Source organism: Cheilinus undulatus, linkage group 17 (assembly GCF_018320785.1).
Source record: "Cheilinus undulatus linkage group 17, ASM1832078v1, whole genome shotgun sequence".
Lineage (NCBI taxonomy): Eukaryota > Metazoa > Chordata > Actinopteri > Labriformes > Labridae > Cheilinus > Cheilinus undulatus.
The window spans coordinates 39,251,253-39,273,256 of NC_054881.1; the positions used below are offsets into that span (position 1 = coordinate 39,251,253).

Genomic DNA, 22,004 nt, shown 5'->3' on the forward strand with positions numbered 1-22,004 from the left:
TTTTCCCATACTTTTGCCCATTTTAGTCACTTTTACACTAATTTTTAACGTTTTGCTGTTTTTGGTCATTTTATTGCCACCTGTAACTCATTTTTGGTAACTTCTCACCTATTTTTGTCACTTTCTGCTCTAATTAAGCCACTTTCCTCCCTGTTTTTCCGCTTTTCACCCACTTTTTTTCCAATTTTATGCCCTTTTTGCCACTTTTTTGCTGCATTTTGATTATTTTTTCCAAAGTGAACTTATTTTTATTGCCACTTTCTCCCTTTTAAGCTGCATTTTGCTATTTAATGTCACTGTTTTCATTATTCCTCCCACTCTTTTGATTTTTGACTATTTTTCCCATATTTTAGCCCATTTTAGTCACTTTTACACTCATTTTTTGCCATGTTTTTGCTGCTTTTTGGCCATTTTTTGCCACTTGTAACTCAATTTTGGTAACTTCTCACCCATTTTTGCCACTTTTTCTCCCTGTTTTTCCACTTTTCACTCACTTTTTTCCAATTTTATTCCCTTTATGGCACTTTTTTTACTGCTGTTTGACCATTATTTGCCACATTTGACTTATTTTTTTGCCACTTTTCACCACTTACATTGTGGGTCTTGCAAAGGCATTTGTCAACAGTTTGGCTCTTTGGTTGACTAGGATTGAGTAACACTGTATAATGACCTTGCTCGGTACCAAGTAATGACAATGTGAGAGCATAATTTTAGAAATCATTGCAAATTTATTTAAAAAAAAAGAAATACCCTTTATAAAAGGCCTTGCAGCTAATTATGCATATTGAAGCAAAAACCAAGCCATGAGGTTAAAGGATCTGTCTGCAGAGCTCAGAGACAGGATTGTTGACAGGCACAAATCTGGGGAAGGCTCCAAAAATTCTGCTGCACTGAAGGTTCCCAAGAGCACAGTGGCCTCCGGGACTCCTCCAAAAGCAGGTCGTCCGGCCAGTCTGAGCAATCAGGGGAGAAAAGCCATAGTAAGAGAGGTGACCAAGAACCTGATGGTCACTCTGACTGAGCTCCAGAGATCCTGTGTGGAGATGGGACAAAGTTCCAGAAGGACATCCATCACTGCAGGACACACTCAGACATAAAGGCATTCTTCCTCAGGAGCTGATGGGGGATTTTAGAAAACCATTCACTTCAGCCAGTTCAAGTTGATCTGCCAAAAGTTAGATAACTGGAGTTTTTTATGCTGAGGTCAGTTGTTCAGTTCCAGGAAAGGATCATGTTCTTTTCAAGATGTTTTCATTAGTTCCTCTGATATTTCATCTACCACATTGTGTTGCATTGTCTGTTGTCTATCGTATCTGTTGTATAATACTGTATCATCTAAAGTGCACAAACACAACTCTGCATTAGTAACACAACAGTTTAGATAGGCAGTGTGCTGAAGTTTTCCTTAATTTTAACAGTTACTTCAGATAAGGTACCTGTGGTAAATCTGGTGGTCTGTTTCTCTGACTGTGCAGGGTTACAGTCAGACTTTCACGTTACTTATTAGAGTGAACTCAAACTCCTGTGGATCACTCTGTAACTGGTTACACAATGTCCTGGCAAGAGCTGGAATAGGGCCCACTTGACTGGGGCAACCTTTCATGCAGTATATTCTTTCATTCATGCATGGCAGTTTCACCAAATTTCACAACTTCAATAATTTTAATATTGGAGGTGGAGGCTTTGACAAATCGGGAAGTCTCCAAACAGAAATGTCTCATTGTTTGTTGTTTCATGTATGCCCTTGAATGTTTGCCAGGATGCCAATTGACGAGGCAGACAAGACATTGTATCAGGGTTGCCAGGATGCCAACTGAAAAAGCAACAAAAATACTGAGCGCCTAAATTTAGCTGATGTTTTAAGATATCTGATTTAACACATACATGTGGGGCAAAAGACCCAATTTACTGCCATTGTCTCATTATATGTGGTGGATCTTTAATTGCTGGTACATTGCATCTATAGACTGCATAGGAGGACGTGAAACTGTCGATGATGCACACCCACATTGTTCTGAGAAGATATCTAATCAGCCAAAGACCACGTGGCTGGACAAAGACTGTGCAGAGGCTCTGGCTGTATTTGCATGTATGAGATCTGATAGAAGCAGAAGTACAGTGAACTCAGGAAGTATTCAAACACGCTTCCCTTTATTCAAAATATAACAGTCGAAAAAACTCATTTTTGTTCTCATATATCTAAACTCAGTACCTAATCCAGGCTGAGGAAGGCTACAAATTTGCACTGGAGGTTCTCAAGAGCAGAGGCCTCCAGAATTCTCAAATAGAAGAAGTTTGGCACAACCAAAAGCTGGTCACCTGGCCAAACTGGGTAATCGGGGTAGAAGGGTCTTGGTAGGAGAGTTGACCAAGAACCTGATGGTCACTCTGACTGAGCTCCAGAGATCCTGTGTGGAGATGGGACAAAGCTCTAGAAGGTCAGCCATCACTGCAGCCCTCCACTGATCCAGGTTACGGCAGAGTGGCGAGACGGAAACCTCTCCTCAGTGCGAAACTTTGGTACCCAAGAAGAGCAACCAGCCTGCAACAGTCAGTTTGCATTCAATTTGCATTCAAGTTTGAAACAAAACAGCTGCAAGAACAGGAACAGTCCTAACTCAGTGTTACTCAATGTGTGGCCCTTACATGATGATTTGTGGCTCTTTTATGTCTTAATTTGAAATATTATTCCCCCAGAAAACCATAATAAAGGGAAACTTTGACCTCAGAAATTATCAATTGCAAGTCACATTAATAAGTTTTTTTCCCACAATCATGTTTGGATTTATGTGTCAATCAGTTATTTTTTCTGTGTATTTCCATTGCCCTTATTTGCAAATTTTGCTCTTTTTTTCCATGTTTTGACACTTTTAATCCATTTGGACTGCTTTAAGCTCAATTTTAACACACTTATTTTTGCCACTTTTGTCCTGCTTTTTGCCATTTTCTCCCTATATTTAGCAGTTTTTTTGCCACTTTTTACCCATTCAAGCTGCCTTTTGCCATTACATACCACTTTCCCCCATTTTTTGCCACTCTTTGCTGCCCTTTGCTAGGCACACATGCCAGATGGATTTGTTTCGTTCTGTCACATCTTTATGGGCCAATCAGAGCAACAAAACACATGACGTAGCTGCGACCCGAGGTGCATGTGCGCAACTACAGAGGAATAATGTGAACCATGGCGAGACATGTCAGGACACGACTTTTGTCATTTTTTTAAAAGAAAACAACTCACTGCTGTTTTTTGTTCTTCTTCTAATGAAGAAACGTCATCAAGTTCTGATGAAACTGGCACTTTAGTTAAACTTGCCAAGCAGATGGGTACGCTCGTTTCCTTGTTTCTCACTGGCGGATACATCTTGCAAAGCTCCCGTCTGAACTGTTTGGGCCCGGTTAGAAAGTGACAGGACCAATCAGCAAAGAGGGGCAGTACTTTCAGGCGCAGCGGAGTCGTGACGTAAGCAAGCAGCAACAAGAGGCCGGTGCAATTATGGCGGAAGAGATTAGCGTGGATGCTGCTAAAGCGCCAGTTTCATCAGAACTTGATGACATTTCTTCGTTAAAAGAAGAACAAAGAACAGCAGTGAGTCGTTTTCTTTTCAAAAAAATTCCAAATATGTGTACTGACATATCTGCAGTCGCCATGGTTCATGTTATTTCTCAGTAGCTGCGCACACGCACCTCGGTCATGGCTACGTCACGTGTTTTGTTGCTCTGATTGGCCCATAAAGATGTGACAGACAGAACGTTCATCCAATCACTCTCCGAGTTTTTTTCAAAGTCTCTGCCCTTTCCCAAACGCTTTGTATTGAAGGCGTCTCAGGTTATGCTTTAGCAATATCCACACTAATCTTTTCTGCCATAATTGCACCGGCCTCTTGTTGTTTGCTTACGTCACGGCTCCACCACCTGAAAGTACTGCCCCTGATCGCTGATTGGTCCTGTCACTTTCTAAGCAGGCCCAAACAGTTCAGACGGGGGCTTTGCAAGATGGATTTGCCAGTGAGAAACAAGGAAATGGGTGAATCCATCTGCTTGGCAAGGTTAGCCTGATGCCATAGTGAAAAAAAAACAAACTTTTTTTTTCATTCATGAATTCAACAATTCATTCATATTTAGAATGTAGAAGAAAAAGTGAAGGGGGTCTGAATACTGTCTGAATAATTTGTGTATGAGAATGTGTTTGTAGCAAAACTCACACAGGTTAAGACAGCAGGTTTATTCTTGGTCAAACCAATCAGCATTTTTAAGTTTACATTCAGGTGTTTTATTTGTACAGTTCAGTCCAGTAACAGGTGAATTATGGCTACCAAAAAGTCAGTAATAAAACATTTAAATTCAAATATTCAAAGTATGAAAAAAGACAAAGCAGTTCATTCAGTAGTGCAAATACAATCGCAGACTTTGGCCTCAGTCACAAAGTAAGAATCACGAGACTGAAAAGGCATGTGCTCATTATTCTAGATGCAAACAGAAATAAAAAGGAGTAAACAATATAATCTCTGTTATTTTAATGGCCGAAAGCAAACATAGACGATGCACTGACTAAATGGGTCATCCATTGCTTACATAGCGGATCTGTCACCAGCGGGCAAACACAGTCACTGTATAAATGTCAATGACCAACAGTCTGAAAACTTCAGAAAACAGAATTACATCTACACTGTATGACAAAAAAAGCATTTGGCCATACCTTTTATTATTGCTGAATTCAGGTGTTTCAATCAGACCTGTGTCACAGGTGTTTAAATCATCACCTAGCCATGCAGTCTCCATTCTCAAACATCTGTGATCCTAAATGGTTCGTTCTGAAGAGCTCAGTAACTTTAAACGTGGTACTGTGATGCAATAAGACAGTTTGTGAAATTTTATCGCTGCTGAAGATTCCAGTCAACGGTGAGTGATATTATTAGAAAGTGGAAGAGTTTAGGAACAACAGCGACTCAGCCGCGAAGCACAAGACCACGTAAAAACAGAGCGGGGTCAACGGCTGCTAAGGAGTCGCCAGCGCTCTGATTATATAGCTGAAGAGTTCTGAGCATCCACTGCCAAGTCCAACGGTGTGATCCAGTGAAGGCCAATCTTAATGCTTCAGCATACCAAGACATTTTGGACAATGCTATGCTTCCAACTTTGAGGGAACAGTTTGTGGAAGGCCCTTTCCTATTCCAGCATGACTGTGCCCCAGAGCACAAAGAAGGACTATAAAGACATGGTTTGATGAGTTTGGTGTGAAAGAACCCTGACCTTTAACATCGAGCACCTTTTGGATGAGCTGGAACGGAGATAGTGAGCCAGGCCTTCTGGTCCAACATCAGTGCCTGACCTCACAAATGCTCAACAGAATGAATGGGTGCAAATTCCCACAGAAACACTCAAAAGTCTTGTGGAAAGCATTCCAAGAAGAGCAGATGCTGTTATAGCTGCAAAAGAGGGGGATGCTTCATATGAAACTACATTTATTCTAATACAATATTATTACAGTCCCTGTAGGTGCAATGGTCAGGTGGTCAAATACTTTTTTCAATAGTTCATAGGAAGGGTGAAAAGGAATTCCTACAAAAAATTGCAGACAAGCTCCTTCATTCTGTCTAATTTGCACAAAAATGCCAGTTTTACTGCAACTGAGGGAGTGTAGGAATTTGTCAGCATTTAAAATGATAATATTAGGTATCTAGGACTTCTATTTTTGACGCCTTAATATTGAAGCAAGAATCAGTATAGTTTGATTTTTACCAGCATCATATTAAGGTTTAAAACCCTGTTATTGTGACAACCCTATAGGACTGAATATCAGTGGAATGCTGTTGGACACATGGCCTCTCTGTAGTTACAAATTTGTACCTTCAGCTTTAGGTTTGGCATACACATCATTGCATAAACATGCTGCATGTTACAGAGCTATATCAATCATACATTAAGTCCTGCATTTGAAAAATGATTGCACAAGTGCAACAAGAGAACATCTGGGCTAAATGAGAAGATAACTTCAGTTATGTCTGGCATTTAAACAGCATTGCTTTTTCTAGCCAAGGCAAGACAACAGCAAAATTTCAACAGCAAATTTACAAAAAATACAAATAAAAAATATTTAAAAAGTCATCTGCTGCTTGGCCGGTGTTTCACTTGTTTTTGGTTTAGTCTATAGGCTGATACTGTGGAGATGAGGCTACAAAAAGAGAAGGGCTTTAAACGAAGTGTTTCTCACTCTAGACATGACAACATTTCTTTAACAGCTCACTGTCATGTCTTAAGGCAAGATGCTGCACAATTTTACTGGGCAAAACAAGACTGTGGCTGAAATCACTCAACGAAACTAATCTTAGATCATCAGGGAAATTAAGCTTTTATCTTTTGGCAATCAATTTCTGTTCTCTATCAAGTTTCAACCTGAAAACCTGAAAATCAATGCAAAGCCCAAGAAACAGCAGTTTCAAGTTTCCACCTGGGGTTAGCTCTAAAAATCAATGAATCCCCACCATTCCTCATCATAAAATATTCATATGGACAGCAGCTAAAGAACATGTTTACATGCATATTCAAAAAGGAAACAAAACTGGTCTAAACCATTTTTTTTCTTCATTAAAACTATCAAGAATGGACTTTTTATTGCTTGTTTGCTTTGATTATATTAAGGCAAAACCAGGAGAGGTTGGACAGAGGTTCACCATCAGATTCCACATACTCTATCTGCACAACATCCCGAACGCACTGCAGATCTTTTCTAGTCAATCTTTGCATTTCCACAGCACGCGTCACGATGGAGATAAACTCTAAGTTGATTTGAGCCCAGGCCACTAAAATGTGTCGATCACAGAGAGCAGATCACTATAGAGCTATTATTACTGCAAAACTGTTTGCAAATGCACACAAAGATCTGTACACAAACTTGCAAATGGGTAGATAAATTTGCAAATGCGACGAAGGCAACAAAACTCAGTGCTTAAACTTACAGATCTGACTACACATTTGCAGATCATGCGTGGCAGAGGTGCTGCAAAAATCACCTGTGTATGACAGCCAAATAAGAGGCAGACTTCAGTTGTAACTGAAACTTTGTGAGTATTTTGACAACTTAAAGCAAAATAGAGTGAGTTTTCTGAACAAAAATAAACCAAGCCCACAATTAAAAAGTAAAAATTGGTCTATACATACAGATCTGTGCACACATTTTTAGATCTTAGTACAAATTTGCAAATCATTTAACAGATGTTCAAATCTTTGCACACATTTGCAGATCTGTGCACGTATTTGCAGATCTGTAAACACATCTGCAGATCTGTGCACGTATTTGCAGATCTGTAAACGCAGCTGCAGATTTTTGCATGCATTTGCAAACAGTTTTGCAACAATTATGGCTCCCTACTGCATGCATGCACACATCTAAAACAGAAATGAGAATGCAAGAAGTATTAGACTGATTTCAAATTCAACACAAAGCACAGAATCCCCACTGTGCTCATCACTATCTCAGCATCAATACAAGCCACAGACCACTGGTCAGTCAGAGGGTCACAGAAGTAAGGCAATGCCATAAATGAGAATCCCCAATATACTCACTCATGGTAGGAGCAAAAAAGGCACCAAATAATAGTGAAATCAACTGCAAATCTTCTAATCTAATCTTGTGTCTCGCTGTTAAGGTAGTGCTCTGCTAGTCTGCACTTTAGAAACAGTTAGCAAGGTCATACAGAGCAAAACTGGTGCATGAGAAACACTGTGGACACAGAGTATGTGGATATCACAGGTTTAGGTTTGTTTCAGATCCACCTCTTTGCCTATTTAAAGTCAGTTAAGATAGCATTTCTCAAATGGAGGCTGCAATAGTTGGGCTTCAAAATGTAACTATAAAAACCAAATGGTGACAACACTGTCACTACGTCCATGCTTTATACAGTTCATGTAACATATTTACAGTCCATGTTATTAAAAATGCAAACATTAACAGCTGGTTCATGATTCTAAATTCTAATAACTGTCGGTTTGGGACCTCTGTGTTTTACCCTGAAAATAACACGAGAAAATTAAAGGCCAGCTTCACTGTTAACACTATTAATCTTAGAAACATCCACAAACACTTCCTATCTCATAAAACCAACGTTCTGTTTGCAGCTGCAGCACAAAACCTAAAATTGTGCACCATAAGACATAAAATCAAGGCACAGGTTTAAAACATGTAAGCTTTGGTATAAACGGGTTTAAGTGTCTTAATATTTTCTATCAGCACTGACACTGATTTATGGCTTCACATAGCAGACGTATTGAGTTAAGGCAAAAACCACAGCCTTTAAAGAGGGGAATAAAAACCAGAAAAACAAGAGTTTAAAAAGGAAACAGTCTGGGTTTAAATATCTCTCTCTTCAGGGGCTCCACGACGGGTATTTAAACTCAATCTTGTGCCGAGTCGCCCATCTGGCATAGATGGCCTTCTCTGTGATGAATCGATGACCCCCGTGCCGGAAATGCTCGTGGAACTTATACATCTTGCACTCATTGCTCCGGCTCTTCTCATAGTAGTGGTAAGGAACAGAACGTTGATTGGCTTGGCTGTTGAGGGGAGAAAACAACCAGTTAGGAGAGAAAATGATGTGGAAAAAAAAAACACACTTGGTGAAAGAAAGTCTACATCAGAAGAAGATGGAAACCCCTTGGGTTTAGTAAGATGCCAAAATGGAGGGGCTTTTTTTTAAACGGTGTTTGTTTCAATGACCAGCAGAGGGCGACTGCTAAATTCATCTCATACAATGTGAAACATGTCAAGTAGGGATGCATGATATTGGATTTTTGCCTATATCTGATGTGCTGATATTTACAGATTCATTTAAGCTGATATAAATATTTAAATATGCTTTTCGGACAAGAAATTTCAGTCCTTTTGGACACACTTTAGGGTTTGAGGATGACCAAACAAACTTTAGTCCTTAAAAAATACTTTAAAGTTTAAAGAATGGGGATAAATAAAGACAAAGACGTCAACTGACATAGGTCCGTTGGTTCAGCCTAAAGCCTGATTTATGCTTCTGCGTACCTACGCCGTCGACGCAACACCGTCTATGACCATTTGAAGTTCTGAGGGAACGCGTCGTTCTGCAATCCACCACCATGCCGCTAGGGGGGTGTGTCTGTGTGTGTGTGGTTTCAGAGGGGTCACATACAAATCCTTGTTTATCTTCCGGTCACAGTAAACAATGGTGACCGAGGTGGAGTGGGTATGTTTGGAGTTGGAGCTCATCGATATCGACGAACAAATTCTTTTGTTGCAAATGTTGAGGCACAGATGACAGGGAAGACGTTTGCAGAGGTGGTCTGTACAACCACTAAACGAGTCGATGCTGAGAATAGGTGGTTCGCCCACTGAGGGACCTGGATGAAGAAATTACATTTTGAGCAGACAATCACACCCTTTGCGGTCCGTGTCACCGTGACGCGTAGTTAGGATTTTTTGGAAGTGCGTGTCAGGCTACGGCGTAGGGGTCCGCGTCGACGCAGAGGGCTATGCGTAGCTACACTGTCAATGCGACGCAGAAGCATAAATCAGGCCTAAAACTTGACAAATTTATTAGTACATATGGAGAAAATTTACAGTCGATGTATGCTGAAATACACCGACAAAAAATCGGCAGAAATTTTGATATCTGCAGATACAGATACCAGACTGATAATATTGTGTATCCCTAATTTCAAGGTTTTTTGTTTTCTATCTTGATGATTACACCTTACAGCTCATGAAAATCTACAATCAGAACTTCTTTTATATTTTCTACGTGTCAGTCAGAGGCTCAAGCATGTGTAACATTTATATTTTTTTCATGTAAACCTGACTATGAGGAGGAGAGACAGCCCTGTAACTCAGGGACTCAGCATGTTTCGGCACTGTGTGTATTGTGTTGTTTCATGTTACTCCTGTTTTGTTTATTTTGGGGTATAATAGGTGTTACTGTCTCGCCGTCTGGAAAACAAATCTACCAACAGGTACAAATGAAGTAACCTGAACCTGAACCTGGACAGAGGTGGACTTTCATCCCAGGAGTGCAATTCCATAGGACGAAAGGACTTCCCAAACTGATGAAAAGATTTTGCTTTGTCTGAAATACTTCAGGGAAACTGTATCATCTTAGGGCTGCTTATCTAAAGAGAGATCAGTCCCAGAAATGGCTGCACTCAGTCAGAACACTGAAGGAGGGGTAGAGGGGAGGCAGGAAGCGGTGACATGACGGCACTTCCTTGAGGATGTTTATGCCTCACTCTGAGGCTCTGTTATTACAGAGTGCAGGTAACTATTAAACATAAGTGCTCTGGTTTTTGTATTACAATCTATAACTAATAGAGTGTCCTCTTCTCTAAACCGCCCCATCCATGCTGTATATTCACGTGTGAAATGGCAACAAATATGACTACAGATAGCAAGGGAACATCACACCTCAAAACTGCAGCTCTAAAACCTCAGTTTCAGAGTGCTTCTCAGCAGCACGTTGCCAGGATATGACAGTTGACTGTAACGCCATTTTTAAATGCTTCATATTTCCTTCTGCCAACTTGAAACGTACCCTTGAAAAGACCAGTTTAATCTACTTCTCTTCAGCCATCTTGATTTTGATTGGTCGGTGCGGAAGAGTGAACTATGTTCACCTGAGAGTGCTGTGATGGGAAACATGGGCGTTTTTCTCAGATCAGGACAACACTTACAGTACGTTGGCTCTGAATTAAAAATGGGTGCTGTCAGCTCAAAAATAAAAAATGGCGGACACATGTCCTCAGATGGCTTTCTGAATAATAGAAGTGTGGTTAAGGTAACTGTATCGGGTCAATCGAGGCCGTTATGACGGGGCCTGAAGTAAAATCTTTTCAATGGGGCCAACAGATCCTTGTGGCTCTCCTGGGCATGGTGTGAACTGTGCTGTTTCATGTTTCTTCTGTTTTCTATCATAATGGGCGCCACAGTCTCGCTGGCTTGTACCTACAGGTAAAAATAAAGTTGCCTAAACGTGAACCTGGGCTGGAGCTTCATCATAGGACAATTCAACAGGGACTTCCCAAACTGATCAAAAGATTTTTTTTGTCTGACGTATTTCGATGAAATAAAAACCATATCAACTTTGGGCTGCCTATCTGAATAGAGTCTTCAGTTTCAAGGATGATAAGGTGAGTGGTATGACTCATGGCATGGCTGCTTGTCAATGATTGGCAACAACAAAGGTGAACAAGGCAAACCGGGCAAATATGGCCACTCCTGACACCAAATCAGGGTTCCTATATGCTTTTAAAAGTCAAATTAGAGACTTTTTAAGACCTGAACCAAGAAAAATTAGGACCACTTGTTGCAAAAGAATATTTTTGGTCCTAAATGCCCAAAATTGATGATTTCTGGCACATTTAATGCCTCTATTCTATCAATATAGTGATATTTCTCAAAACACATGGTATTGAGCAGGTTTGCTGAGCTGATTCTAAACAGTTTAAGAAATTAAAAGCAGAATAATACTTTTGTCAGGAAATACCTGCTAAAATAAGGGTAGGCTGTATGGATTTTTAAGTGAGCAACCTGTTAGCACAAATGTTAGTTTATTAAATCACAGATAAAATCAGAGAGAGGTCTGGGGTATCCCCCAGGAAATTTAGAACATCCAACTCTAAATTCCCTGAATTATGAAGAATATTTATGCAACTATTTGTTAAGTAAGATGATTAAAATTGTATAAGGTTGACTAGAAAACAGAGATTGGATAAAATGTAAGACCTCTCACTGGTTAAAATCAGACTTTTTAAAGACTTTTTATGGCCTTAAATTTCCAATGTGCAGTTTAAGACTATTTAAGACTTTTCAGGGATCTACAGGAACCATGCTAAATACAAGGTCTTGTTGGCATAGTTGCCAAATTTAAGACTTCAAATGCCACTCCAAACACCAAAAGATGATTTCCGAGTGTCTGCATCTACTTCTCATACAATCTTTTGTCAAGAACACAGAGTTACGTCTCACCTGCAGTAATTATCATTGACCATCCCATAAACGTAGATGCTGTCGCACATTTCCATAGCCAGAATCATCGTGAAGAATCCGGTGCTGAGATACGCCCCGGACTTCAATCTGAGTGAGAGACACCAAACATTTGTTCTTCACAAACATAATTCACTGAGGGTATAAACAACACAGCACATCTTTATAGGGATGTAATAATACACTCAGGTCACAATAAAAATAAAAAAAACAGTTTATAAAGATATTTTAAAATTCAATTTTAATACAAACATGGGATTAAAGTCAATTTATGAATAAAGAAGATTCTTCTGAAATTTAAAATACAGCCACTCTGAACAAAAAATCTTGATATTTCCTTTTCAGACTGGGTGCGTGGCGGCTGCAGCTCATCTGTGTTAAAGCTCGGTTATTATTTCAGTGTGCATGTTACCAGTCATGACTTCAGACTGCCAGTGTGAGCGCCACATCTCACACACCAGATATGTACATCTCAAACACTGAAAATCTAGAGAAAAGAAGGCTCGCCTATATCGGCAAACTGTGTGCATCTCTGCCACAATAGACAGGAATGACAGCCACATTTACAATTAAGGATGAAATTGTTATCATAAACTGGCAGTTTATTTTGTTAATTCTTGTTTCTGTGTGCAACGTAAAATAATGTAAGCATCCAAAATAAAACTAGGATGATTGGAAAAGCTGTGTTAAAAATTCCTTGCTCAGCTTAACAGCACTTAGGATACTTAATAAAAAAAAAAAAGATTTTTCATAGGGGAGCTACTAATTTTGGTCTTATCTGTACCATATTTTAGCAGATATGTTTAAATATTTAAAATTATTCTGAACTTTTAAGTGGCTTTTAAATACAAACAAGGATTTATTTTTCACAAGAAGTTAGTTGAACAAATTTGTTTGCATGTTGTGTGCTTTCGAGACTCGGTCTCGACCCACAAAAGTCTTGGTCTTGTCTTGGTCTCCGTGCACTGGTCTCAAGTATGGTCTTGAGTACAACACTACCTGTGATGGTACAAGCCAAGACTGACACGCACAGCGGCCGCCATGCAGCCGCCATGCACCCGGTCTCAAACCGGCATGAACTACAAAATCTTCACTTATTCCTGCTTTGTCTCTTTACCTCTCTTCTTCAATTTTGGACATCAAACAAGAAAAGACAAGAGCAGGTATTGCCTGTTGCTGGTTAAAAACACTCAAATATAGATATTTTTGCTAAATTAATTCAAATGTCCATTAATAAACTAGTGCAAAAATTAAGGGAATTAGTGCTCGGTGGATCATTTCTTTGTTGCTTCTTGGTAATAAATCTTACACTGTTAGAAAGCCTGTTTTTATACCTTTTAAATGGTGCCACATTTGTAAGGAACATGCATTTGTGGGATGAGCAGCAGAGCTCAGTATGTGGGTTGCACCAGTGGAAAAACTTGCCAAATCTTCTCTGCCAATGCCAAACAGCTTATTCTGCTATTAACTCTTCTTTGGTGTTTTTTTGGTGGATTGGATGATTGAAGTCTGAACAGTGTAAGATTCATTGCCAAGAAGCAACAGAGAAATCATCTACTATGTTTATATGGAGTTGTATTGTGAGATATCATTCCATCCCTGATGTCTGCATTTAAGAGAGTATGAATTGTGTTTGTTCTAAACAGTAACTTCTTCCATTATTGCATTAAATTCAGAGATAAACAATGCCTTTTGCATAACCAGGAATTAAAATTCTTGTCTATTATAAAATCGTCACGTACCTGACTGATTATCTTCCTTTCAATGTGTAGACTGCAATCATTCTACAGCCTACTTTACAGCCTATAATCTATGAGTATACAGCCTAATAGCACCATTAACTGACATAAAAACTTTTACAGCTCTTTAACAAACTCAGTCTGATAAAGAGTACAAACTCATAGGCTGTGCCTCATTGGCTGCTGAAAATTCACTCTCCTGGATTGTTTTAGAATGGTTTCCCCCCAACACTGGTTGTCACTGACCTTTATCAAGTTATAAAATGGACTTCTTCCCTTCTGTTTGCCTCTTTTATCTCCGTCCCTTTAATAACATACCTGTTTTTCCCAGTCTCATTCTGAAAGACATCATCACAGCGCTGAACCTTCTCTTTGGTCAGAGCATACATCGTCACATTAGGATACTTCTTTGCCATTTTCAGGATAGCGTTGAAAATCCAGCCTTTGCCGTCCTGCCTCATGTTCCTCTCAGGACCCCAGAAGATGTACGTGGTATTCGTCGGGTCCTGGAAAAAGAGCTTTTCCTTTTTAATCAGCTGTAAAACACTGCTGTGAGCCACGACTCGAACGCTGGTGCGTCTCCCAACGTCTTTCTCAAACCCCCGAGTGGGCGCAGTGTTCATCCGGATCACGCATCCGGTCTGGTCTATCTCTGCCCCAGCGCCGGCTCCGAGCATGTGACCTGAGCTGGAGACCAAGGCGCAGCCGCTGCAGTGCATGTCCAGGAGCTGTTGAGGAAGACAGCCGGGGGTTAAAAAGAATGTTTACCTTTTGATTTTCTGCACATACATAATAAGAATGTAACAAACAGGTTAGTTCATACCAGAATGACTTCATGTTTAGATTATTTTCAAGTCAGACATGTTTCATGTGTTGTTTTTAAATGTGATGCTTACTCACTGATGCTATCTGTTTACAACAAAATATGCTCTCTTATCCAACATTTAATCTTGAGATGCCAATAAAACTCAATGCACAAAGACTTAATGCATTACAACATAGAAATACTCCCATAATAATCTTTGATCAGTGGTAGTTGCTTTGATTTCTGCTATATGTTTTTCTTTGCAATAAACCAGTAGATATAATTGGTTGTAACTGTTGCAATAAAACTATTTTCTAAGCTTATGAATATGCTTTAGAAAAAAATGTGAGCAGAAGCAACAGAACCTGCACTGCAGCCCTTTCAGAGATACTTTATACTCATACTTTAACCGCTGTTAAAAAGAAACACTATCTCCTACATCTAAATGAATCAGAGACTCTGAATCATCTATTCACTGGGCCAAAGTTTGGCTAAATACATCCTGTATGTCCCAATCATAAACTAAAAAACTGTTCAGTGAGCACTGCAGCTTAAATGATACCAGCTGTTAGGCGGAAGCCACCAAACACTTTCTCTCTATGCTGCCATACATAAACTCATTAATAGAAATTTTAACAATGACTTCCAAGGCACTGAAGATCCCCCAGAGTTCAGTTAAGACACCTAGGAGGAGTTCAAAGCTCTAGTCAAAGCTTTATAGGAGAGTGGCAAAGAGGAAGCCACTGTTGATTAAAACTCAGATTCAATCTGGACTAGAGTTCAACAAAAGGCATGTGGGAGACTCCATGGTCAAGTGGAATAAAGTTTTTAGGTCTGATGAGACTCCAACGGTGCATTTTGGCTATCAGACAAGACCATCCCCACTGGGAAGCACGGTGGAGGCAGCATCATGCTGTGGGGATGCTTATCAGCAGCCGCCCCTGGAAGGCTTGTACGGGTAGAAGGTAAAATGAATGCAGCGAGATAAAGGAGGACAATCTTATTCAGTCTGCAATCAATCAATCAATCAATCAAACTTTATTTATAAAGCGCTTTTCATACATGACATGTAACTCAAAGTGCTGTACATAGACAAATTAAAAACATTCCCTCAAACCCACCCACCCCCACCTTTTGCTTAATATAGACAGAGTCATTCCCTCACACCCACACACCCGCAACCACCCTATCCCACTATCAACCACCCTATAGACAACAGTTACATGTGCACCCACTCACACCCACTCACACACACTGTTTCACAAACACACACACACACACACTAAAATAGTGGACATTAGGCTGAGTACAAGAGGCTGAGTACAGATGAACCAGTTGAGAAAGCGCCATAAGAGGGGCCGTCTGCACCAGGAGCAGCGAGTCACCCACAGCTACAGGACACCGACGCAGGACCCAGAGGAGGGATGAGGCAGAGACACCAAACCTCCACCAGGAACCCACGAGACAGACCCCTGCAGCCATAGCCGACCACCGCTCCTGGTGCAGAGGGCTCCCCCAGAGGAAACACTGGAGATCCTACAAATGATAAAAGGATAAAAATAAGTAAAACCTCAGTACAAATAAAACCTAAGAACTAAAATATAAAATAGCATAACTAAAAAATTAAGGTAGGAAAAGAATAAAATTAATAAATAAATACAGATTGAAGGCCTAAAATAAATAAATATCATAAATAAAATAGATAAATATTAATCAAAAGCTAAGCTAAAAAGGTGTGTCTTGAGCCTGCTCTTAAAAACATGAGCGTTCTCTGCAGCCCTGAGGTCCTCTGGCAGGCTGTTCCATAGACGAGGGCCGTAGTGCTGGAAAGACGCCTCGCCATGAGTGTGTGCCCTGACTTTGGGAATGACTAAGAGCCCGCTGCCAGAGGAACGCAGGGTCCGCGAGGGTTCATAAGGTAAAAGCAGTTCTGAAAGATAAGAAGGCCCAAGACCATTAAGACATTTAAAAACCAGTAAAAGAACTTTAAAATTGATCCTAAAACACACGTGGAGCCAACGCAGTGATTCTAAAACCGGTGTAATGTGGGCCCGCCCTCTGGTCCTAGTCAGGACACGTGCTGCTGAATTTTGGAGTAACTGTAGACCTGAAATATTCTTTTTGGGAAGACCAGAGAGCAGGGCATTACAGTAGTCTATACGACTGGTGATAAAAGCATGCATCAGTGTCTCCGTGTTGGCTTGAGAGAGAATGGGGCGGACTCTGGCGATGTTCTTTAGATGATAAAAACCTATTTTTGTTACATTCTTAATGTTTGGAATAAAAGTCAGCTCAGAGTCAAAAATTACACCCAGGTTTTTCACTTGTGATGATGGATTAAAAGACAGTGCTTGTAGTTTGGGTAAAATTTTCTCTCTCAAGGCCTCAGGACCGATGACTAAAACCTCAGTTTTGTCCTGTTAAGCTGGAGAAAGTTTTCTGCCATCCAGGATTTGATATCTAAAATGCAGTTAAAAAGAGCATCCATTGGCCTGGTGTCATCAGGAGACATGGAGATGTAAAGCTGTGTCATCAGCATAACTGTGGAAGTTGATTCCATGTCTCCTGATGACACCGCCAAGAGGGAGCATGTACAGGTTAAAAAGCACAGGACCTAAAATCGAACCCTGGGGCACACCACATGTGATTTTATGGACTTTGGAGGAGCATGTGTCTACACTTCCCATGAATGTTCTGTCTGTGAGGTAGGAAGTAAACCATTTGTGTACAGTACCAGAGAGGCCGACCAGATGTTTGAGTCTATTTAAAAGAATAGTGTGGTCTACTGTATCGAAGGCAGCACTTAGATCCAGCAGAACCAACACCGTCACCTTTTGTGAATAATAATTTAATCTAAAATCATTTAAAATCTTTGTCAAGGCAGTCTCTGTACTGTGGTTTACCCTAAAACCAGACTGACATTCCTCATGAATATCATGTGTCTAAAAAATAATTCAGCTGAATAAAAAACAAGTTTCTCTAAAATTTTACTTAAAAATGGTAAGTTAGACACTGGTCAGTAATTGTTAAAGTCATTAAAATCTAAATTGCTCTTCTTCAACAGGGGCCTCACCACTGCCGCTTTAAAGGCAGCGGGAAAGACCCCCGTCTGAAGTGAACAGTTCATCATGTTTAAAAGCTCATCTCTAAAAGATCCATAAAATGACTTAAAAAATGAGGTTGGAATTGGATCTAAAAGACATGTGGTGGGCTTCACTGAGGAGAAAACTTCATTAAGCATCTCAGCATTAACCAGGACAAAACTGTCCAGTGTTTCCTCTGGTAAAGATAAACACTCAGACGTGTTAAAAGCAGAGGTTCGGCTGGATAAAATATCACATCTGATAGTGTCAATCTTTCCCCCGAAGTGGGCTGCAAACTCCTCACAGAGAGTGTTTGTGGGAGTTATTTGAAGTTGAATAAAATCAGGGTTAAAAAGATGGTCAATGGTGGAGAAGAGAACTTTTGGGTTATTTTTATGGTTTGTGATTATTTTAGCAAAGTATGAATTTCTGGCATTTCTGACTGCATAATTGTAGGCTTTTAGATGTTCATTGTATATTTTAAAATTTACTGTTATTTTACTTTTCCTCCATTTTCTTTCTGCCACTCTGCAGTTTCTTTTCAGTTTTTTGACTTCATTTCTCCATGGGGCTATAGGCTTAGGGCGAGCCTTTTTCAATTTAAGTGGAGCAACTGAATTAAGTGCATATTGAAGTCTACTGGTAAAATTATCAACGATAAAATCACAGGGGGCAGGTGAAACAACTGGAGGATATTTTTCTAAAACTTGAATAAAATTTGCAGCTACTTCAGGGGTCAGATGACGCTTCCTCACAGTTCTCACAGAGGTCTCCCGCTGGATAAAAACGGTGATATTAAAAAACACACAGTAGTGGTCAGAGACAGCCAAGTCAACAACAGAGGACACACTGGCGGACAGGCCATAGGTGATGACCAGGTCCAGAGTGTGTCCTCTGTTGTGAGTTGGCTGCATGACGTGCTGAGTAAAATCCATATTGTTAAGAATATTTAAAAAATCACTCGCAACAGGGTCTAAAATGTTATCTATGTGCAGTTTAAAATCACCGATTAAAATAATCATATTGTAAGAATTGTGTAAAATTGATAAAAACTCTGAAAACTGTGGGATAAAAAGACTGCACCTTTTTGGCGGTCTGTACACTGTCACGCATAAAATTGTAGGGTTGTTAAAAACAATAGAGTGGTATTCAAAACTTGTGTAATGTTCAAATAAAATAGGTTTGGTTGGCAAAGTGTTTGTACTAATAGAAGCAGTGCCACTTCCCCTTTTACCATTCCTAGTTGAAAATGCAAAGTTAAAATCAGGTGGGGAGGCTTCAGTGAGAACAACTGGTGCATCTGCACCCAGCCATGTTTTAGTTAAAAATAAGCAGTCAAGTTTGTGCTCTAAAATCAGGTCATTTATAATAAAAGTCTTGTTCAGCAGAGAGCGGACATTTAAGAGGGCCATGTTTATGGTAAGGGGGGGCTGATTAACTGTAGGATTTTGTGGTAAGTGAGTTTTAGGGACAGATCTGAGATTATTAAAGTTAATGGAAGATTTGTGGGAGGTTTTACAGATAGGCCGCTCTCTGCTGATGATTACTGGAATGTGGAATGAACAGGAGTTATTTGAGTCTATTGGGACATCAGTGGATGATGAGGGGGGAGGTGTATTGGCTATATTGTCAAGCAGATTCCAGTGTGAGTTCTATGTTGTGTGAAAGAAGGCGGGATCCAGAGAAATTGGGATGTAAACGGTCCTTTTTGAATAGTCCAGGTCTCTTGAAAAATTTAAGGAAGTTGTCAACATATGGGATTTGGTTTGCAGTGCAGAATGATTTGAGGAATGTGTGTAAGAGTCTCAAGCGGCTGAATTTGATGTCTCCGAAACGAGGTGGTGGAAGTGGTCCTGAAACTATTATCTGTTTGTTTAAACAAAGAGAAATATGGCTTGAGAGGTTATTTATTTTCCAGCAAGACAATGACCCATAGCATACAGCGAAAGCTACACAGGTTTAAAGACAGCAAGGTGAATGTTCTGGAGTGGCCGAGTCAAAGCCCAGATCTCAATCCAATAGAGAAAAAATTGCAGTATCAAGATGTGCAAGCCTGATTGAGACCTATCTACACAGATTCAGTGCTGTGTTTGCAGCCAAAAGTGTTTTTACTTATTTAATTGACATTACAAATCTGTTTTCACTTTTACGTTAAAGGGGTTTTTAGTAAAAAAAAAAAAAAAATTAAAAATAATAATAATAATAAGAGGAGAAAGAATACATTTGAGTGGCCCTACAAGTTTAGTTTTATACACTGCAGAAATATCACTTTAAATTAAATTAAAAACCTAATTAAATAGTAAGCGGGCCAAGGGTTCCCTTTTTTTATTCACATAAAAATAGAAAACACTGGTTTAGGCCGAGGATCCATCCTATCTTTAATAATCATCTTCTGTATAGTTTAGTACAGTGGTTCTCAAATGGTGTGGCAAGGCACGAGACAAGTCTAGGTGTGCCTTGGGAATCTGGCTGGACTCCTGAAAAAACCCAGAGAATGGACCCTCCCCAGCTGTGATTTATTGATAAGTGCGTGTTGGATCAGTAGCATTAGTGCTAGCATCCTGGCTAACAGTTACCTCATTTGGCAAGCTATTATTAGGTTGAAATTGGTGTTGTAATTATCATTATTCATGCTACTTTTAACCAAGTTAATCAATTTTTCTACTCATTTTGCCACTAATTTTGTCAACTTAAACCATTTTTGCTGCTTTTAGCAATTTTGCGACTTTTTAAAATACTTTTGACACATTTTTTGCTACTTTTTTGGAACTTTTCGCCACATTTAACCCATTTTTGCTACCTTTTGATGGTTTTTGCCTACTTTTGCTATTCTTTAGACATTTTTTGCCAATGTTTTCATCACAGTTTACCGTGTTTTAATAACTTTAACCCTTTTTTGATACTGTTCTGCCACTTGTAACCTATTTTGTCACCTTTTTGACACTTTAAACCCGTTTTGCCACCTTCCTGCTAATTTGCACTCAGTTTGCCTTTCTTTGGACACTTTTTGCCCAATTTTGCCCAGTTTTTAGTCATTTTTAAACCATTTTAACCACCGTTTTACAACATTTAATCCTTATAGCCACTTGTAACCCAATTTTACCACCTTTTTGACACTTTCAACATGTTTGCCACTATCAACCAATTCTTTGGCCCCTTATGCCAATTGTTAACCATTTTTGACTTTGTCTTGCCACTTTTTACCCAATTTTGCCATGCTTTATCATCACTTTAACCCATTTTTGCCACCTTTCAGGCACCTTTTGCCCCCCACCCCCCTTGTCTGGGTCCCAGAAACCTCTCCCCTTTATTTCCCCTTATGGGCCACCCTGACTGTTATATTATTAAAAAGTCTATTTTGTATTGATATGAATACGGTGTGCCTTGAGATGTTGGCTTAACCTTAGGTGTCTTGGGCAAAAAAAGGTTGAAAACCACTGGGTTACTAGAGCTCTTAAGCTATATAGGACAGTATCAGCTGAGGGGGTATAGCAATTAAATCCTAATTTAAACTGAGGTGGAAGGTAAGTTTGCTAAAAGTGTCCAGTTTTACCTGAATTCAACCAAAGTCCTGCCTCTCACCTGGTCCATCCTGCCGGGGCTGACCCTCTTGTAGCCCCTGAGCACGAAGCTCTTCCTCTCAGCAGGGGTCCCATCGTCCTTCGAGAGCACATATCCGAACCAGTACAACACAGGCAGGCTCATGGAGAGCAGGCAGAGCCAGCGGCGCATCTGCATGCGGACAGAGAGGCTCAGCGGGGGCATCCTCAAAGCATGACCATCTGGTGAAAACATCCATTACATTAAGTAGGCGATCTTACCAGAGGCGTCATATCAAACCGGAGAGCCGGATGACTCCCATTCTCAGCCCGTTTTAACTCCAGGGAGGAGTGGCGAGGGACAAAAAGTCAGCCATGGACGAATCACGATCAAGAGGAATTCATACTCGTATTAATGGCTGCTCTCGCTCAACTCAGATAACTGTTCCCAAAATGAGTCCTCTTTTGTCATGCAGCAGAAGTTTTTGTCATCCTCCGATAGACAGCTGTCGTAAAAATCTAATCCAACAAAAGGATGTCCGATTCCCCTGCAATAAAATGATATCTCTGTGGGTTATTACCACTACTTTACCCGCTTTGTTGACGCAGCTACCTAATAAATATTATTTCAAAATCACACTGTGTTCCTCTATTCAGAACGAAGCTTCCGGTCCGCAACAAAGGTCTCATTTCCAGCATCTAAACAAATCTAAAATATATATATTAGCTACACTCCTTTCTGATCCTAAATGTTATATTTTTGCTCCCATGTGCTAAAATTCCATTGTACTATATGAGAGACGAAATAAAATGAACTCTTTACTTTTCGAAATGCTA

General features: G+C 39.9%; 1 protein-coding gene across 3 annotated transcripts; it reads right to left on the bottom strand.

The window, feature by feature from the left end:
- Positions 1-4,207: 4,207 nt before the first annotated feature.
- Positions 4,208-21,799, bottom strand: st6galnac4 (ST6 (alpha-N-acetyl-neuraminyl-2,3-beta-galactosyl-1,3)-N-acetylgalactosaminide alpha-2,6-sialyltransferase 4). 3 transcript variants are annotated; one of them, XM_041810752.1, is made up of 5 exons: positions 21,450-21,799; positions 21,211-21,360; positions 14,059-14,468; positions 11,984-12,091; positions 4,208-8,550 (listed from the first exon to the last, which is right to left on the bottom strand). In XM_041810752.1, exons 1-5 carry the CDS (start codon positions 21,459-21,461, stop codon positions 8,364-8,366), a joined length of 867 nt encoding a protein of 288 aa, XP_041666686.1. In that variant the 5' UTR covers positions 21,462-21,799; the 3' UTR covers positions 4,208-8,363. The 3 variants fall into 3 exon arrangements, with proteins under 3 accessions (XP_041666686.1, XP_041666685.1, XP_041666687.1); XM_041810751.1 differs by lacking the exon at positions 21,450-21,799 and having other exon boundaries at positions 21,211-21,440; XM_041810753.1 differs by lacking the exon at positions 21,450-21,799 and having other exon boundaries at positions 21,182-21,440.
- Between the last annotated feature and the right edge of the window lie 205 nt (positions 21,800-22,004).